The 18888-nt window shown below is 46.3% G+C and overlaps 1 protein-coding gene across 4 annotated transcripts in view; it reads right to left on the reverse strand.

Moving 5' to 3' along the window:
- Positions 1-9233: 9233 nt before the first annotated feature.
- Positions 9234-18888, reverse strand: part of TTC12 (tetratricopeptide repeat domain 12) — a 49867-nt gene continuing 40212 nt past the window's right edge. For 3 of the 4 annotated variants that reach the window (XM_059930375.1, XM_059930377.1, XM_059930374.1), the window contains 4 exons: positions 12920-13021; positions 11486-11585; positions 10402-10627; positions 9234-9373 (listed from right to left, as the gene is read on the reverse strand). In XM_059930375.1, coding sequence (XP_059786358.1) covers positions 9298-9373; positions 10402-10627; positions 11486-11585; positions 12920-13021 — 504 coding nt within the window. In that variant the 3' untranslated portion in view covers positions 9234-9297. Of the gene's footprint in view, positions 9374-10401; positions 10628-11485; positions 11586-12460; positions 12802-12919; positions 13022-18888 lie in introns of those variants that run through there. The other variant, XM_059930378.1, reaches the window with a different exon arrangement.

The following is an 18888-nucleotide window of genomic DNA, read 5'->3' on the forward strand; positions in this document are numbered from 1 at the left end:
AAACAGCCCAACTATTTGAAAGTCTTTATTTCAAAAACACCATTCCTGCTTCAGTTCCTGACCTGAATTTGATTCCACTAGTTCTGAGAAGAAAAAAAAAAAAAAAGGCACTTTTTTTTAAATTGCATTTTTAATGATCCAGAGCCTCAGATGTGTGGTCCAACAAGGACTAGAGATCCTAAACACATAGTACTTTCATGGAGGAGGTTGTTCCCAGCAAACGTCTAAGGGAAAGATGAGACCAAGTCTAGCTCTAGTTATCAGAGTTTATTCACTGGTGCTCAGAGGGGGTCATGCCTTCCACTGATTGGGTAAAGAGGGCAGACCACATTTCTCCTGGTGCACTTCCAAACTGCCCTTGGGAGAAAAAGTCACAGCTGAGTTCAGTAGGAATAAAGACCATATAGGAGAGGATCTGTTTCATCAGACATATGATCCCTCCATTTATAAACTGTAATACTGACAGCACTCCCACAGAAGTCTGAAGTCTTCTAAATGTTTCATTTTGCTTGAAGGACACCAGGCACCTTGCCATACCTGGACTTTGGAGTGATAACCACTGTAATCCAAGGGCTGGGGTTTGGAGGATCCTTGCCCTCAGTGGATGTTCCTCTAACCCTTGAGGTCAGGTGCATGGATCAGAGGCCAAGATCACATTAGCTCCAAGGAGAGTTTTTGCTTGTGTCTGATTTGTTTGTCACCCCGATAATGCCCTGTTATAATTATCATAGCAGTGGATGAGGAAATATCATCCATTTCACCCAGAGTCATTTTATAGTATCCAGCACAGTGCTTGGCACATAGTAGGTGCTTATTGAATGAATAAGGAGCTTATTCAGGATCAATCTGTCATTTAAGTTACCTTGGCTGAGGAGTTGCTTGGACAGACCCTGGGCTCCCCCACCCCATCTGAGGGGGGACAGCAGTGTCTGGAAATCTGAGCACCTCCACTTCTCAGAGAAAGTGCCCCAGCTTCCACGCTCATGCCACCTCACACCTCCTCTAACGTGTTTGGGAATCCGTTGGGAGGGTACTCCTTAGTGGTGGGGAGATTTAAGCTGCTATCTAACAGACTGCTGATGGATTAGCAAGGCTTTCAGATAAAACCTTAAAGGGGTTAGAGTTTCATTTTTCCCCCATGCTCAGGGGGAAGAACTCCTGCTTCACTGTTGCCGTAGTTTGGGACCGACAATGAATGAGAGGGGAGTCAGGGCTGGGCGGTGGGCAACAAGGTTCAAGGGAAAGGCCAGATTCTGGTTCCGGCCCAGCCATGGTTTCCTCGGGAAATTCTGGACAAGACATTGAATCTCTGGGCTTCTCTTTCCTTAGCTTCAAATGGGAAATAATAATACCTACCTGACAGGGGTATTGTACACATGAAATGAGAGCAGTGACATGAAAGCCCTTTAAAGAAGTTAAAAGTACTTCCCTGTGTGAGGCTATTATTTTCCTGCCACAGGAAACAGACTGCAGGGCTGAAGCCTCTGCTTGAGACACCAGAACTGTTGGGTGGGACTTTTGAATAAGGCTCTTTGGCTTACATTTGCCCAGAGTGTAACAGGGAAGAACATATCTGACTCCATATTGGATCTGTTCCTTTTGGTTTAACCTTTGTATTCTATTGCTTTTGAGACAAGTTAACCACTAAAGGGATGTTGCCAAAAGCTTAAAATATACATAATCTCTGGGAACCCTGCCCCCCATGCCCGAGCATTGAGCTAAAATACCTTTGTTTAGTTTACAGGAAACATCCTGACCAGGCCCACCCAGGAATGGCTGCAGGAAAGAAGAAATTAACACATCCCCACCGGAGTCTGACTGGAACCAGGAAATAATGGCAACAACTTATTGCCTTTTAAACTTTACTTTCTCACCTCCTCCTCTTTGTTCCATAAAAGAAACTAACATCCAAAGCTGGGCAAAATGGTTCTTTGGGACACTAGTCCACCATCTTCTCAGTCTGCTGGCTTTCCAAATAAAGTCCCTATTCCTTGCCCCAACACCTCGTCTCTCAATTTATTGGCCTGTCATGTGGACAGGAGTATGAGCTTGGACTTGGTAACAAGAGGAAACACAAAGGGGGACCATCTCATTCCATGTCCTGTGGATATTATGACGAAGAAATGTGCAGCAGCCACATACTCCTCTGAGGAGTGCGGGACCCAGTGGCTTGGGATCCAGACAAGATAATGTCATGACCGAGAGGGAAGCCACTGTCACTACTGGTGACTCACCCACATGCTCTTGAGGACAGAGCCAAGCACATACTCAAGGATGTGCCCTCCAGATGACATAGCCTTTGAATAAGGTTATTAAACTCCTTCTGTTTACACCTAACTCTCTTTTTCTTGTTCACAAGACTTGTCATGGGAGAAATCTTCCAGGTCCTCCAACTAGAATTTACATTGTAGTTGTAAAGAAAAAATAAAGACACAGAAAAGAATTTCACATCGAAGTATTTAAAAGTGCAGCACACTGAGACAGGAATTCAGAGGAAGGACAAAAAAGTGTGGGCTGGAAAGGGCTTGGTGCAAATGTATGAGTGCCTGGAAGGACCCAGGGTGTTACCAAAACAAACCTGGGTCCACTCACCTGAGTGCGAATCTACTGACAATTGGGTTGTAGTGAAGGAAAAGTACAGAGTTTATTGCAGGGCGCCAAGCAAGGAGAATGGGCAGCTCATGCTCAAAAACCCAAACTCCCCGATGGCTTTCAGAGAAGGGGTTTTAAAGGCAGTGTGAGGGAGGAGGCTGCAGGGTGAGCGATCAGCTTGTGCACAATTCCCGGATTGGTTGGCATCAAGGTGAAGTTTCAAGCATCATCAACCTTCTGGTTTCAACCAGTCTGGTGTCTATGTGCTTGCAGTCAGCAGTTTCCAGCTGGTGGGGTCTGCTTCCTGTAAAAACAACTTAGGAACGTGTGTCAGGCCTTTGTCTGCATCTTTCAGGGAACTGGGAGTTCAGTGGTTCTACTGTGTGGTGGATTTATAGTCTAAATTGTTACCACTTTCCCAGCCCAACAGCTGCCCTTTGTTTCTACATCTTCACATTTCCTAATCATTAACTCTTGAGCCAGCCTTTTGAGACTCAAGGGAGGCCTGGCAGACTAAAGCAAAAGCCTTTAACTTCAAAGGACAGGGACACAGGGGTTTGTATAGGTTTCAATCCCCCCTTTTCTTTGACACTCCTCAATCTTGAGGGGAACAGATTCAGGAAAAGAAAGGGAGTAAAGTTCTGGATAGAAAGGTTAATCATAAACTCAGCAGAGGAACTCAGATTTAGGGGCACTCAGTTTCAGGGACCAATCTTCCACAAGTTGCTTCACCCCTCCATGCCTTAGTTTCCTCCCTGTAAAGAGAGAATAATTATAGTACCCACCTCATTAGTCAGGATCTGAAACCTAGTATTTAATGAAAGGTACCTGCCATTTTTATTACGTGAGGGCTTTGAGGATGTGTAAGATTTAAGGAAAGGGAAGAAGGTCTTTTGAGTTGGGGGAACAGTAGAAGCAGAATCAAGAGGATGGGAATAAGCAGAATATATGCAGACAAAACACATTGCGGAGCTGGCCTAAGAGAAAAGAGGGCATGGTGGGGCACTGCCACTCAGCAAATCTTCCTCAGGCTTCCTTGAGGTGCTGGAGCACCACGATGAACCACAAAGACGTGGGAGCCAGGGTCAGTACTGTAACCCAGCAGGACCCTATGGGACCTTCCTGGGAAAGACCTCCCCCCACCCATGTCCTCTGCCTGCCTCTTGTCTGCAGAAAAACTTTAGCCTCCTAGGCCTTCCCTGATTTCCAAAGAATAAATTTAATCAGAAAAGTGAGAAAATGCAGAAAAGGAAACAGTCAAGCAAGACAAAATAATAATAGTTTAGCCATTAAACAAAGTCAAGGAACTTTAGTTCCTCCTCTGAGGCCATATTCTGAGCCATATCCTTTGAGCTGTTTTACAGAGACTGAAATCCCTTCTGGGTGGAAGAAATTAACTGCATGCTGACCACAAGCAGGTAGACCCCAGACTGGTTGGAACCAGAAGGTTGATGATGTTGATTCCGATTACCTCACCACTAACCAATCAGAAGAATGTCCATGAGCTGATCATGAACCTCACAACACCCCCCAACCCTGTCTTTAAAAACCTTTCCCTGAAAACCACTGGGGAGTTTGGGTCTTTTGAGCATGAGCAGCCTGGACTCCTTGCTTGACACCTGCAGTAAATGCTACACTTTCCTTCACCACAACCCAGTGTCAGTAGATTGGCTTTACTGTGCGCAGGCAAGTGGACCCAAGTTTGGTTTGGTAACAATACCAGAATATGACCCTAAAACTAAGCCAACTCCAAGACTCAGTGAGATCACACTGGATGGGTCATGTGCTAAGGCCATGTGTAATTTTGGTAATATTTAAGGGGTAATAATAGATATGCTTATTTTAAATTGTACCTAAAACTTATGAATCATAGCTCTTACTCATATCCAGTATAAGGAATATATACAAATCTTACAGTAGTTTAAGTGAAATAATGTGAGTGCTTTATCAGCAAAATTTCAGAAAATTGAAAAAGCATTCTTCTTCCCCCTTTATTCATATACACACATGCACAGACAGGGGGCATCTACAGAGGCAGCTGACTCCAGTATAATGACAACAATAGTAGCTACCATTTCCCGAGGGCTTACTGTGTGCCCAGCATGATGCTGAGAACTTTACAGAAATCATCTCATTTAATCCTTACCATAAACCCATGAAATAGCTGTCATACCTCCCCCACTTTTTACAGACAAGGCAATTGAAGGTATGAAATTGTAAGAGGTGAAGCTGGGCTTTGAACCCAGGCATCAGGATGCGGGGCACTTGCACTCCAGCCACTGCATTTACTGCTTCCCAGCGGCCCCCTTGTGTCCCTGCCCTTCTCTGCACCTTGATTCAGAGGCTTCTCATACATGGAGGACGGCTCACCTGGCCTTTTGGAATCTTGATTTCCTTATTTGTAAAATGGGGGAGCGTGGCTTGGGTGACACATTTTTGAGCAGGGAATTGTATTTACCAATTGAAATCAGATGGCTTCCAATAAAGCTGATAATGGAGTAGATGGTCCCTGAATTACTTTCAGCTTGGACATTCTAGGAGCCTTTGTCCTCATCACTCATTCCAACATTTCTCACTCTCTTGCCGTGCCTTTGATCTAGCCTAAATCCCCATTGCATGTGAACTCATCCATTTTTACATGGAAATTCATCTCTCGGCTGCAGAGAGATGAAGTCTGCCTGTGCGTGCGTGTGTCTGGGTGGACTTGTGGCTTGAGGGGACGTGAGGGATCTAAATGAGCAGACAGAGCTGCTGAAGATTAAAAGTGCAAATGTGAAGCTGGAGACCGACATGTGACGGGGGAGGGACGTTCAGGCCGAGCGCAATCAGGCACAGCTGGCAGATGGCCACGCTCACGCGGGGATGGGAGTCCATCTCCGGAACCGGGCCGACCTGAGGCTGGGGTGGCCGTCAGGGCGCATCAGCAGTCACTGCTCCCACGCTCAGCTGGCGCCCAAGGCCCTCTCCCCACCCCCTGCCAGAGCTGAGACCAGAGAGCTGCCAGAGAAATGGGATCCCGGCCTCAGGGCCAAATCAGACCAAGGGGCAGACTGGCTCCAGGGAGAACCCATTCTTCATTTCGCCTTTTTGAAATGGAGATCAAATTTGAGGTCTTGTTAAAATAGAAGGTCATCCAGCAGGCTTCAGATCACAGAAGCCCAGCTCTTCACTGGCACATGGCAGCAGCAACAGGAGTGGGAGCTGTCCCCTGTGGGTCCTTCTGTGACCCACACCTCCTTTCCAGGGCACTCAGGGCTTGGGCTTGAGGGAAAAAGAACTATCAATATCCTGATGAGTGGGTGCTGGAGGCACAGTCCTTGGAATCAATAGGTTTTCTTGATTCTAAACTGAGGTCAAATAGCAAGTGACAGGGAGCATCTGTTTGGGGAGGGGACTTTGGGGCATTGATCCCAGCACCTATGGCCCTTCCTGCATAGGGCTCCCAGCCCACTGCACACTGGGTCCTGCTGGTGTAAATGCAGCCCGGCCCTAGGTCTTGGAAGTCCCCAGGTCTTGGAAGGCCCCAGTCACACTGCTGCTGGCAAGGAGCACTGTCGAGCTGCGGTGATCTCTACTCAGAACCCCACCCGGCCCAGGCCTGGGGCTTTCAGACCTCCCTGCCTCCGAGGTAGTATAAGAAGGCAGGTCGGCAGCCGAGTCTTGAGGGATCCTCATGTTTGCCGTCAGGCATAGGAGGGAGAGAAAAGCAAACATAAGGGCCACACAGCTGCTTGCCTGCCTTGAGATGAGTACCTAGGAGGATGAGCAGGTTGGTGAGGGTGGAAGGGGGCAGATAATGTGATCACGGTAATTTCAGGCTTCAAAATAATAGTCACTCTTCAGGAAATGCCTTCTCTTTTCCAGTCACCTGTGCCAGGCACCGCATATATGTTATATCCAAACCCAAGAACTCTGTAAGTAGGGACCGTTCCTCCAATTTTACAGAGAGGAAACTGAGGTTTGGAGAAACTAGATAATTTTCCTTCAAACCACGTTGAGTAAGTGGAGGCGTGTTTTTAATGTAGAAGGTGTTAAAATCCAGGCTGGGGTCAAATTCTGACTCCCTAACCTACCTGCTAGGTGATCCTGGGTAAGAAGTACTTACTGTCTTCACATTTTAGTTTCTTTACCCATAAAGTGGAGCTAATGCCCACCTCACTGGGTCTTCGTGAGGCTTATATGGGCTGGATCTTCAGGCACTTGTTACGGTGCCTGGTGCAGAGCAGGCTGGCCGGTCGCCGCCCAGGAGGACCAAGAGCCTCTCGCCTTGGGAAAGGGAGTGACTTGTAAATGTTTTCCTCACCTCCAAATACTCTCTCCGCTTACTGGGCCCTCTGAAGAGCCCGTATTTTCAAGGCATTTAGAAAATGAGAACTTTTGCTGGAAGAAGTCATGGAGGAGTAAACGTCACCTGGCCTCAGGATACTTCAGGTGGTACTCTCTTCCTTCGGGTCTCCAAGCCAGGAAGGTCTTGTCCCAACAGACCCTCAGGAAAGTGCCTACAGTAGCATGTCCTACCCTTTCCTATCATTTCCTCCCAGTATCTAACCTCAATCCTGCCTTGCTGCCCTGTAGAAGAGCCGGTGTCACCTAATCTAGGACAGGTGTTCACCATCCGTGACCTGACACCTCTGCTGTGGCTTCAGGATGGTTATTAAGTTCCATCTCGGTCACATCTCTTTAGGATGGACAATCCCACTGCCCGTGGAACCAACAGACTGCCTTCTCGGAATAAGCCACCATCCTGAGGGTGGTTAGGACGGTGCCAGGGGCTCCAGTCACGAGGAGGGGAGCCCCTTCTTCAACACGTAGGTAGTTTTTTCCAGGCTGCCTGGGAGCCCTGTATGGTAGCACGTGTTAGAGGTGACGAGGCTAGGGCGGGTTGGCTCCGCAGGGAGACGGAGACACCGGTGTGTAAAACATCTCTCTCCACCTGCGAGAGGAGGGCGATCCTCAGGTGCGGCCAGACCCTCCTCCAAAGCAGAGGGATGGCTGCGCTTGGCAGGCTCTCTGAGGCAAAGATAATAATATAATTTGACTTTCCCCACTCTTCGGGGAAGAGATTACACATATAATAGCCATTTTCATGAGCTGGGGAGGAGTGCAGCCAAAGAGAGGGAGTAGGAAGGGGTCAGAACTTCAAGTCGGAGGAGACAAGCCTGCTGGTTACGTACACAGGCAGGCTTTCCCATTTTTAAAGCTCCACTGAATTCTCTCCAAAACCAGCAAATTTTGCAGCCTCTAATTTTCTTCTCTGTGCTCTATTTAGCACCAAGCCGTCTCCCTCTGCAATTCAGTAGCCTCTTGAAGTGTGTTTGTTTGCATGATGGGACTGAGTGGGCAAGTCCCAGCCTCTCTAATGTGGCCTGTCACTTGCCTGCCACCCAGGGACAGTAAGGCACCAACACAGAGTACTCCAGTGAGCTTGATCCCAGAGTGAGACTCTCAGGGCTACTGATTTCCTTCCAGCCCCCCAAAGTAACAATGATCTCTCTTGGTTTCCAAGGGCTATCTCACTTGCGAAGACCCATTTGTTTGGGTGTGCTGAAAAAAGATCTCTCAGGAGGAGGATTTCCTTTCTTACGTGGTCCAAAAACATCCAGTTCTGATTCCTTAAAGGACATGTGCTTACCTTTTCCCAGCCCCCTTAAATTTAACTCAGATGACATCAAAGTCAACCCCCTCAATCTCAAGATGGAGCCTAGAAATCTCTTATATTTGTGTAGCATTTTGCAATTCCTCATGGCTTTACCTCCAAAACTTCATTCAATCTTCACAGTAATGTTGGAGATAGGTTGGACAGGTATTACTCTAGCTTTTCCAAAAGCGGCAACCGAAGCTCAGAGAGGTTGAGTGTCTTGCCCAAAGTCACACAGCTGCCAGGTAGCAGGGTAAGTAGGACCACAGGCCTTTGGAACTTTGGTCTGGGACACTTGGCATTCACTCTACCATGCAGGTCCCGCCTCCTACCCTAAAACAGTCAAGTGATGGTACTGAGAAGTGGAAGAGTGGTGCCACTTATTGGACTTTTTGCTTAGGGGCTTGGGGTCCAAAGGTAACCTTGTCAGTTTCAGAGTGGACTGAGGGCAACTGTAAGGGAGCAGCGCCTTTTGGGGATGGGGTGGGAGAGCAAGGTGGGTTAGAGAAATAGATTATGTCTGGATTTGTGAGAGTTCAGGAGAGAAACAGATCCCCCCGCCCCCGCCGGCACTGGGAGCAGAAGACAATCTAAGGGAAGGGGGTGTCACAGCATCCTTGCATGGGGCGGAGGAAGGCAGCGGGTGGTGCTTCCAGGACTGACTCCCCTGGACCTTACAGAACTCCCTGCTGGGGGGCCACGCCCACCACTCAACCCACTGAATTCAAGACCGTGCACCACAGCCAGGTCTGAGACCATGCAGACGCCGCTGCAGCTGTGTCTTGGCACTTCAGAGCTGGAAAACAGAGGCCAAAACGCCACTCCTGAAAAACCTGATGGTTCTAGCGTGTTGCCAGCAGAAAACAGCAAGAGAGGCAGGTGGGGTGTTAGGCGGAATCCAGTTCCTATCTAGAACCGCTGCTTACCAGAGAGTCTGGGAAAGTCTTGTGACCAGTGAAAACCAAGAGGCGAGCACTCTGAAGATCAGTATTCAGGTCTGGAGTGGATATTCAGAAAGTCTTTATTGGCACAGGAACGAGCCAGAGCTCACACGGACGCCACGTCTCTCAAGAATTGTCCATGTACTTCATGGTAGAGTTGAGAATCTCCATCCCGTGAAGCTCTCTCAGTAGAGCAGCAAACCTGTCATAATCAGAACACAAACTCCAGGACATAAATGCCAGGGTGCAGACACCTGGCCCCCAGAGGCATCCCCCCCCCCTCAGGCAGAAGCCGGCTGGGAAGGCAGGACAGGGCAGCTACTGCTGCCCTGGGGAGCCCTAAAGATCAAAGCGGGGAGACCCTCAGGAGGCCCACAAAACACGGCAACACTCGCCGTGTGAGTGGCAGATGTGACAGGGACCTGCGGGACCTGCTCTCAGGAGCTCCCCAGCAGGTTGCCACAGCGAGCCCATCCTAGCTGATGTGCTTTGCTTTCTGTAGAAGAAAGATTTTATCCATTCTTTTCATTTGAACAATCAGACAGAACTCGAAAAGACCGTAGACGTCATCCAGGCCCACCCTCTCATTCTCCAGAGGAGGGGTGGGAGGGGGAGGCTGTGCGAGAAGGAAGCAGGCAGGCCACAGGCCCTCCCCACCATGGAAGGCACCCCCTCCTGTGCCAGGGCACCACGCTCAGCCACAGGTGGGCACCTTCCAGGAACACGAGGACCAGGCGTTCCAGCGCCTCAGATCGGGGCAGAGCGGGGCGGAAGCCTGAGCTGAGAGAGGCACGATACCCGGGTCAAGCACAGGCTCCTGTCCGAGCTTGTTGGGTGGCCTTAATCATGCCGCTCCCCAACCTCGTCTGTTTTCTCCAGCGCAAGAGCTTACCCTACAGGACATTCTCCCATACACTTAGGTCCCAAGCAAAAAAAAAAAAAAAAAATGAAGCGGGGGAGGTCTGTTTCTGGAAAAGCAGAGGAGAGAGAAAGGAGACAGAGAGAAGGGGAGATGGTGTGAGAGGGAGAGGGAAGAGGGGTAGAAAGAGGAGAGGCTGGAGGAGACCGCGGGAATGGAACAGAGAGAAGGCAACGGCCGTCGGTGCCCGGAAAGATCCCTGTCCCATAACCGTGTTCCCTCTCCGGCTGCAGCCTGAGCTCTCCCCAGTGCCCTGGGGGTGGGGGGGCTTCCTCCAGAGAAGCAGCTGGGCTCCCTGCCGCGCCGTGCACCTGGGCTCGGCCGTGCACAGCTTCCCCAGGGCGATGCCCGCGTTCAGCTGCACGGCCGTCTTCTGCGCGTCGCCGCCCGCGAGCTTCAGCAAGACCGGCACGATGTCCGTGGTCAGCAGGGACGAGGCCACGTGTGGCACCTCCACGCAGTTCCCCAGGCAGAGGGTGGCGTTGCCCACCAGAATCTCATCCTCCGAGCCCAGCAGCTGCATCAGGACGCCGAGCTCTACAGGGTGGAGAACAAGCGGGAGGCTGGCAGTGGAACATGGGGGGCACAGGGAGGTGGCAGCGGATGGACATGTCACCTGCTCGGCAAATCCCTATTGAGTGCTCTGAAGCTCTCTGGCTCCTGGCTGTGTCTCTGAGGGACCTCAGGAGCCCAGGGCAGAGCCTGCCAGGACTCAGCTGTCCCGGGAATGAAGGCTATGCATCGGACAGGTCCATTCTCTCTACATCCCCAATCTGAACCTCTCAGCTCCACCCGACAGCCCCCGCCTGAGTGGCAGGCCATGGGCTGGCACCCTGTACCTGCGGGGCCAGGAACAGGTTCCACAGGAAAGGTTCCTGCTCCCCACTCAGTGGGGACCCCCTCAGTTCACGCCTGTGCGGCCCAGAGGAGGTGGGAAGGAGAGCGTTAGCAGGACCCCTGCCCCGCATGACAGGGCAGTGACTGGACTAAAGCCAGGCTCAGCCTCTGCCATTCTCCTTGGTCACTAAGGTGTTTCCCCTGGGAAGGAAGAGGACCCGTGTTAGGTCAGTCTAAGCAGAATGCTTTACAAACAAGCTCAATTCACTTGGAGTGGGGAGGTAGCTCCCAGCTTTGATTCTGTTATCTTTGAGCTGCTTCCCAGCTGAGTCTTCCAGCAAGGATGTGGTACCTGCGCGCGGCCGAATGCTAATTAAGAGCTTTCAGAGCTGGAGGTGAGGTGACGTCATCTTCATACACACTGCCTGAGTCCGGGGAGCGGGTGACGCCATCATCCTCAGTCTTTCCTCCCTCCTCACCGGCAGTTCCCTTTGCAGCTTCCCGGCTTGATTAACCTCTGGGTTAATGTGGGCTCCACTTAAAGAAACTATCACTTACTTTTATCCAGTCTTATCAGCTCTTCTCGCGCTTCGTGATAACTATTAGTGCAGATGGCGAGTATCTTTACCGCATAACGTGACGCAGTCTGGCCTCCTGCCTTGATTTAAGAGTGAAATTAGGAAAAGAAAATCAATGCCATGGTTGTTCTCGGCCAGAAACTACAGTCAGCAGCTGTGATTGTGCTCGTGGCTTCCTAGACTTCTGAGACAGAGCTCTGCTGACAATAGCGTGTGCTTCCTGGCGAGTGGGCCTGGTCCCTGCTGGGATGCAGTGTCACTCACATCCTCCCTAACGTGGCCCTCACCCCCGCTATGAACGTAGGCCTGTCATGTACACCTGAGTAATTACCTGTGGAAGGCTTAGGAGTGAGTGGCTGAGAAGAGAATGGTGTTGTCGACTGGCAGATCTACCAAAAAAGGGAGGAAAAGGCCCTCCCATGTCATTTCACCATTTGAGAATGAGGGTTGACTTGAGAAGGCTGTCAGGCTGACAGGCCTGCATGGAGAACATTACGAAGCTAGATCATTTTAAGAGGTGACAACTGTAGAATCATAACCCTTAAAATCACCCTATGTGGGGTCTTTAAAATGCATGTGTGTGTGAAGGCATGCATCATGCACATGCGTGTGCATGCAACCAGCAGGCTCCGGTGGGGTGTGCAAGAGTTATACAGAGTGAATGACGGTCATCATCCACGTGGCTGCCTAAACTCAGACCCACCACCCTGCCCCCTCAATATCGCCCCTGCCCCAGAAGCAGCCCCCCGACAGAGCACGCTTCCTGGTGCCACTCAGCCTGGGTTTTATGAGTAAGTCTCCCATGGGGTCACCACAGTAACATGGGGGCGTGACCCTCACTGGGCACATGCATCGCTGGCGGGACCCAGAGATGCAACCTAGTAACTCACCTCCCACTTCAGGAGAATCTAGTTAACTCTTGTACTGACTCACACAGATTCACTGCACTCATATTGCGGGGAAAATCTGAACATCCTTTTAAAAGCCACACGGTTACTCTGCAGCCGACATATCTCATAAATGGAGTTATCTCCAACCTTCTCCAGGTAACTGGATAAAGCGTCACGAGCAGGAAACCATGAACAAAACCAGGACCCGAGAAACTTTGTTGAAGCCACTCAGACCATCTTTTTCGAGGACAGAGGCCATACATTTTTAAAGTTAGGTTTAAGTGGTAAGCAGTTTTTATGGATGTTATCTAATGAACAATTATTTGTTCAACAATCTTACATTGCTGGTCAGAGCAGAGTCTGGGGGGACAGGCAGAAGGGAATCTCCATTCGAGAAGGTTAGAAGCTAGCAGGGGGGAAATAGAAGAACCTTAACTGAACAAAGCCCTCCTTAATTCTGTTCCCCAAATAAAATATGACACTCCCGGAAATTCAGGAGGTTGTAACCAATGAAGTTATTTTACCTTCAGGAATTTAATCATTTTCTTCACCACTCCTGCTCTGAGGGCCTCCTCAACAATTTTCAGAGAGGAAGAAAGGGTGCGGCTAAGAATGCCAGCAGCTCTCTGAGTGAAGCAGAAAGAAAGGCTGATTAAACGTTCCTAAGTGGGGAGGGGCAAGAAAGGGGTAAGGGGTTAAGGCTACAAACTACGATGCATAAAATAAATAAGCTACAAGGATATATTGTACAGCACAGGGAATATAGCCAATATTTTATCATAACTATAAATGGAGCAGAACCTTTAAAAATTGTGAATCACTGTGTTGTACACCTGAAACATATAATATTGTACACCCACTATACCTCAATAGAAATTTTTTTCTTAAAATGTTGATGACCTTTTAAAGTCAACAAGCAGTTTGATGAGGCAAAAACAATCATTAGTATTAGATGCAAAATAATATCTTGACTTTAAAAATACAGTGGCCAAGGAATTGATAGCAAGTCAAGTACTGTTCTTTGTAATAAAGCTGCTGGGTAGGCAATTCTAAGGGCTGCCAACATTGCCCCCGGGTGCACAGAGGCCCAGCTTATTCCAGCTTCACACAGGACCAGCGTTCAACCCTTGGCAAGAAAGTCCTGCCCTGTATCACCCGTGGGGCTCTGATACCAACAGGGCCCTTATTAGATGGTGGACTTCCTGGATGGATCCTCTGGGACTTTCAGCTTTTCCTTTCTCTTTTCTAAATCTTTGTCTTTTTATTCTATTTTCTGGGAGACTTCACTGATTTTATTTGTCAGTTCTGATTTTTAAAAACATAGTTCTGTTACTATTTTATGGCCATAACACTATCTTGAATCTTTCTGAAGATACGAGTGATAGTTATTAATTTTTTCTTCTGTTTTCTACTTCATCTCTATTTTTTGATAGTCAAATTTTCTGCTTACCTTGCTTTGTCTATTTATTTGTATGGCTTTCCTGATATGCCTGGTGAGAGCTACCCTTAGCTCTCCAGTCACATTTATGAAAAAAGCAGTATGTTTGAGTACACTATGTTTATGGGAAGTTTGTCCACTGACAGGTGGAGAGGTGGCACTCTCAAATACCAGAAAGCAAAAATTTTTTCTCTGGTCTTTCAATTCCTTTAGGAAAAAAAGGCTCATTTTATGCCTGAGGAATAGATGCCTGGCTGCCAAATGCAGTCCCCCCGTCTCTTACTTCTGTCCTCTGCTGTAGCTGGCAGTCTGAATTCTCGATCTTCTCCATGGAACTGCAAGACAGACCTGCTACCTCCCAGCTGGGCTCCCCTCATCTGTCCTCTACACGAAGGCTTCTTTAGCCCTGCCTCATTAATTACCAGTCTGGCAGCTGTTCTCCATCTTCCAGAAACTAGCTAAAATAACTTACCCTTTGGCCACCTCTTGCCTGTTCACTTTGTCAGTGTGGGTTTCTGCCTTTTTTTTCCCCTAATGTCTTTAGTCTCATTTTAATGAAGTCTCCAGAGCAAGAATGGACAAGCTTGTGTATTATCCTATTACCTATCTTGTTTCCCTAATCTGCTTCCTGCAGGGGCTAGGATGTGACTACAGTTGACAGTACAGCTCTCTTTTCAGGCCCAAGGCGGTAGAGAGAGCACCGTATTAAAGGACCGGGTTCCCTGCTAAGGCTACTGCCCTGCTCAACAAGCTGGTCAGCACCCACCTAGCTGTGGCCAAGCAGAGTCCTGGGGACATCTGGCCCAGAGTCCTTGAAGGGCCAGTGTGGAACTAGTGCAGGCCCAGGTTTAGACCCACCAGCCAGAAAACCCCAAGTACCCAAGAACAGTGGTGCTTACCACTTTTGGGGTCGTGTATCATTTTTGAGGATCTGATGAAAGCTGTGGTGGCCTCCAGTCCCATGAAAATGCACATACACTCAGAATTTTCTGTACAATTGCTGGGGGTTCCAGGGAACCTGAAGACCTACCACATCTTCCTGGAGCCCAGGTTAAGCAGCTTTGCCCTGTAAGTCTGGATTGACTTCAGGGAAGCTGTGGGCTTGCTGGCCACAAACAGGATATGCTGGATCTACTTGGAAGGTTTTTACAACCCTGAAACCAGTCCCCCCGCTGTGATCCTTTTTTTTTTTTCAAAAAAACCTTTTTTTAATACAGCAGGTTCTCATTAGTTATCTATTTTATACATATTAGTGTATATACGTCAATCCCAATTTCCCAATTCAGCCCACCACCATCCCCCCTTCACGTCCCCCCCTTGGTGTCCATACTTTTGTTCTCTACATCTGTGTCTCTATTTCTGCCTTGCAAACCGGTTCTCCTGTACCATTTTTCTAGATTCCACATATATGTGTCAATACACGATATTTGTTTTTCTCTTTCTGACTTACTTCAATCTGCATGACAGTCTCTAGATCCATCCACGTCTCTACAAATGACCCAGTTTCGTTCCTTTTTATGGCTGAGTGATATTCCATTGTATATATGTACCACAACTTCTTTATCCATTCATCTGTCGATGGGCATTTAGGTTGCTTCCATGACCTGACTATTGTAAATAATGCTGCAATGAACTTTGGGGTGCATGTGTCTTTTTGAATTATGGTTTTCTAAGGGTATATGCCCAGTAGTGGGATTGCTGGGTCATACGGTAATTCTATTTTTAGTTTTTTAAGGAACCTCCATACTGTTCTCCATAGTAGCTGTATCAATTTACATTCCCACCAACAGTGCAAGAGGGTTCCCTTTTCTCCACACCCTCTCCAGCATTTGTTGTTTGTAGATTTTCTGATGATGCCCATTCTAACTGGTGTGAGGTGATGCCTCATTGTAGTTTTGATTTGCATTTTTCTAATAATTAGTGATGTTGAGCAGCTTTTCATGTGCCTCTTGGCCATCTGTATGTCTTCTTTGGAGAGATGTCTGTCTATTCAGGTCTTCTGCCCATTTGTTGATTGGGTTGTTTGTTTTTTTCATATTGAGCTGCATGAGCTGTTGATATTTTTTTTTGAAATTAATCCTTTGTCCGTTGATTCGTTTGCAAATATTTTCTCCCATTCAGAGGGTTGTCTTTTCGTTTTGTTTATAGTTTCCTTTGATGTGCAAAAGATTTTATTAGGTCCTATTAGGTCCAATTTATTTTTGTTTTTATTTCTATTACTCTAGGAGGTGGGTCAAAAAAGATCTTGCTGTGATTTATGTCAAAGAGTGTTCTTCCTATGTTTTCCTCTAAGAGTTTTATAGTGTCCGGTCTTACATTTAGGTATTTAATCCATTTTGAGTTTATTTTTGTGTAGGGTGTTAGGGAGTGTTCTAATTTCATTCTTTTACATGTAGCTGTCCAGTTTTGCCAGCACCACTTACTGAAGAGACTGTCTTTTTTCCACTGTATATTCTTGCCTCCTTTGTCATAAATTAGGTGACCATAGGTACATGGGTTTATCTCTGGACTTTCTATCCTGTTCCATTGATCTATATTTCTGTTTCTGTACCGGTACCATATTGTCTTGACTACTGTAGCTCTGTAGTATAATCTGAAGTCAGGGAGTCTGATTCCTCCAGCTCCGTTTTTCCCCCCAACACTGCTTTGGCTATTCAGGGTCTTTTGTGTCTCCATACAAATTTTAAGATTTTTTGTTCTAGTTCTGTAAAAAATGCCACTGGTAATTTGATAGGGATTGCATTGAATCTCTAGACTGCTTTGCATAGTATAGTCATTTTCAATATATTGAGTCTTCCAATCCAAGAACATGGTATATCTCTCCATCTGTTTGTGTCATCTTTGATTTATTTCATCAGTGTTTTATAGTGTTCTCAGTACAGGTCTTTTACCTCCTTAGGTAGGTTTATTGCTAGGTATTTTATTCTTTTTGTTGCAATGGCGAATGGGATTGTTTCCTTAATTTCTCTTTCTGATCTTTCATTGTCAGTGTATAGGAATGCAAGAGATTTCTGTGCATTAATTTTGTATCCTGCAACTTTACCAAATTCATTGATTAGCTCTAGTAGTTTTGTGGTGGCATCTTTAGGATTCTTTATGTATAGTATCATGTCATCTGCAAACAGTGACAGTTTTTCTTCTTGTTTTCCAATTTGTATTCCTTTTCTTTTTCTTCTCTGATTGCTGTCGCTAAGACTTCCAAAACTATGTTGAATAATAGTGGCAAGAGTGGACATCCTTGTCTTGTTCGTGATCTTAGAGGAAATGCTTTCACTTTTTCACCATTGAGAATGATGTTTGCTGTGGGTTTGACATATATGGCCTTTATTATGTTGAGGTAGATTCCCTCTATGCCCACTTTCTGGAGAGTCTTTATCACAAATGGGTGTTGAATTTTGTCAAAAGCTTTTTCTGTATCTATTGAGATGATCATATGGTTTTTATTCTTCAATTTGTTAATATGGTGTATCACATTGATTGATTTGCGTATACTGAAGAAACCTTGCATCCCTGGGATAAATCCCTCTTGATCATGGTGTATGATCCTTTTAATGTGTTGTTGGATTCTGTTTGCTAGCATTTTGTTGAGGATTTTTGCATCTATATTCATCACTGATATTAGTCTGTAACTTTTTTTTGTAGTATCTCTGTCTGGTTTTGGTATCAGGGTGATGGTGGCCTCATAAATGAGTTTGGCAGTGTTCCTTCCTCTGCAATTTTTCGGAAGAGTTTGAGAAGGATGGGTGTTAGCTCTTCTCTAAATGTTTGATAGAATTCACCTGTGAAGCCATCTGGTCCTGGACTTTTGTTTGTTGGAAGATTTTTAATCACAGTTTCAATTTCATTACTTGTGATTGGTCTCTTCATATTTTCTATTTCTTCCTGGTTCAGTCTTGGAAGGTTATACCTTTCTAAGAATTTGTCCATTTCTTCGTGGTTGTCCATTTTATTGGCATAGACTTGCTTGTAGTAGTCTCTTAGGATGCTTTGTATTTCTGCAGTGTCTGTTGTAACTTCTCCTTTTTCATTTCTAATTTTATTGATTTGAGTCCTCTCCCTCTTTTTCTTGATGAGTCTGGCTAATGGTTTATCAATTTTGTTTATCTTCTCAAAGAACCAGCTTTTAGTTTTATTGATCTTTGCTATTGTTTTCTTTGTTTCTATTTCATTTATTTCTGCTCTGATCTTTATGATTTCTTTCCTTCTGCTAACTTTGGGTTTTGTTTGTTTGTCTTTCTCTAGTTCCTTTAGGTGTAAGGTTAGATTGTTTATTTGAGATGTTTCTTGAGGTAGGATTGTATTGCTATAAACTTCCCTCTTAGAACTGCTTTTGCTGCATCGCATAGGTTTTGGAGTGTTGTGTTTTCACGGTAATTTGTCTCTAGGTATTTTTTGATTTCCTCCTTGATTTCTTCAGTGACCTCTTGGTTATTTAGTAGTGTATTGTTTAGCCTCCATGTCTTTGTATTTTTTACAGATTTTTTCCTGTAATTGATATCTAGTTTCACAGCATTGTGGACAGAAAAGATACTTGATACAATTTCAATTTTCTTAAATTTACCGAGGCTTGATTTGTGACCCAAGATGTGATTTATCCTGAAGAATTTTCTGTGTGCACTTGAGAAGAAACTGTAATCTACTGTTTTTGGATGGAATGTCCTATAAATATTAATTAAATGTATCTGGTCTATTGTGTCATTTAAAACTTGTGTCTCCTTATTAATTTTCTGTCTGGATGATCTGTCCATTGGTTTAAGTAGGGTGTTAATGTCCCCCACTATTACTGTGTTACTGTCGATTTCCTCTTTTATAGCTGTTAGCAGTTGCCTTATGTATTGAGGTGCTCCTATGTTGGGTGAATATATATTTATAATTGTTACATCTTCTTCTTGGATTGATCCCTTGATCATTATGTAGTGTCCTTCCTTGTCTCTTGTAACATTCTTTATTTTAAAGTCTATTTTATCTGATATGAGTATTGTTACTGCAGCTTTCTTTTGATTTCCATTTGCATGGAATATCTTTTTCTATCCCCTCACTTTCAGTCTGTATGTG

This window comes from Balaenoptera ricei, chromosome 8 (genome assembly GCF_028023285.1).
Source record: "Balaenoptera ricei isolate mBalRic1 chromosome 8, mBalRic1.hap2, whole genome shotgun sequence".
NCBI classification, from domain to species: Eukaryota; Metazoa; Chordata; class Mammalia; order Artiodactyla; family Balaenopteridae; genus Balaenoptera; species Balaenoptera ricei.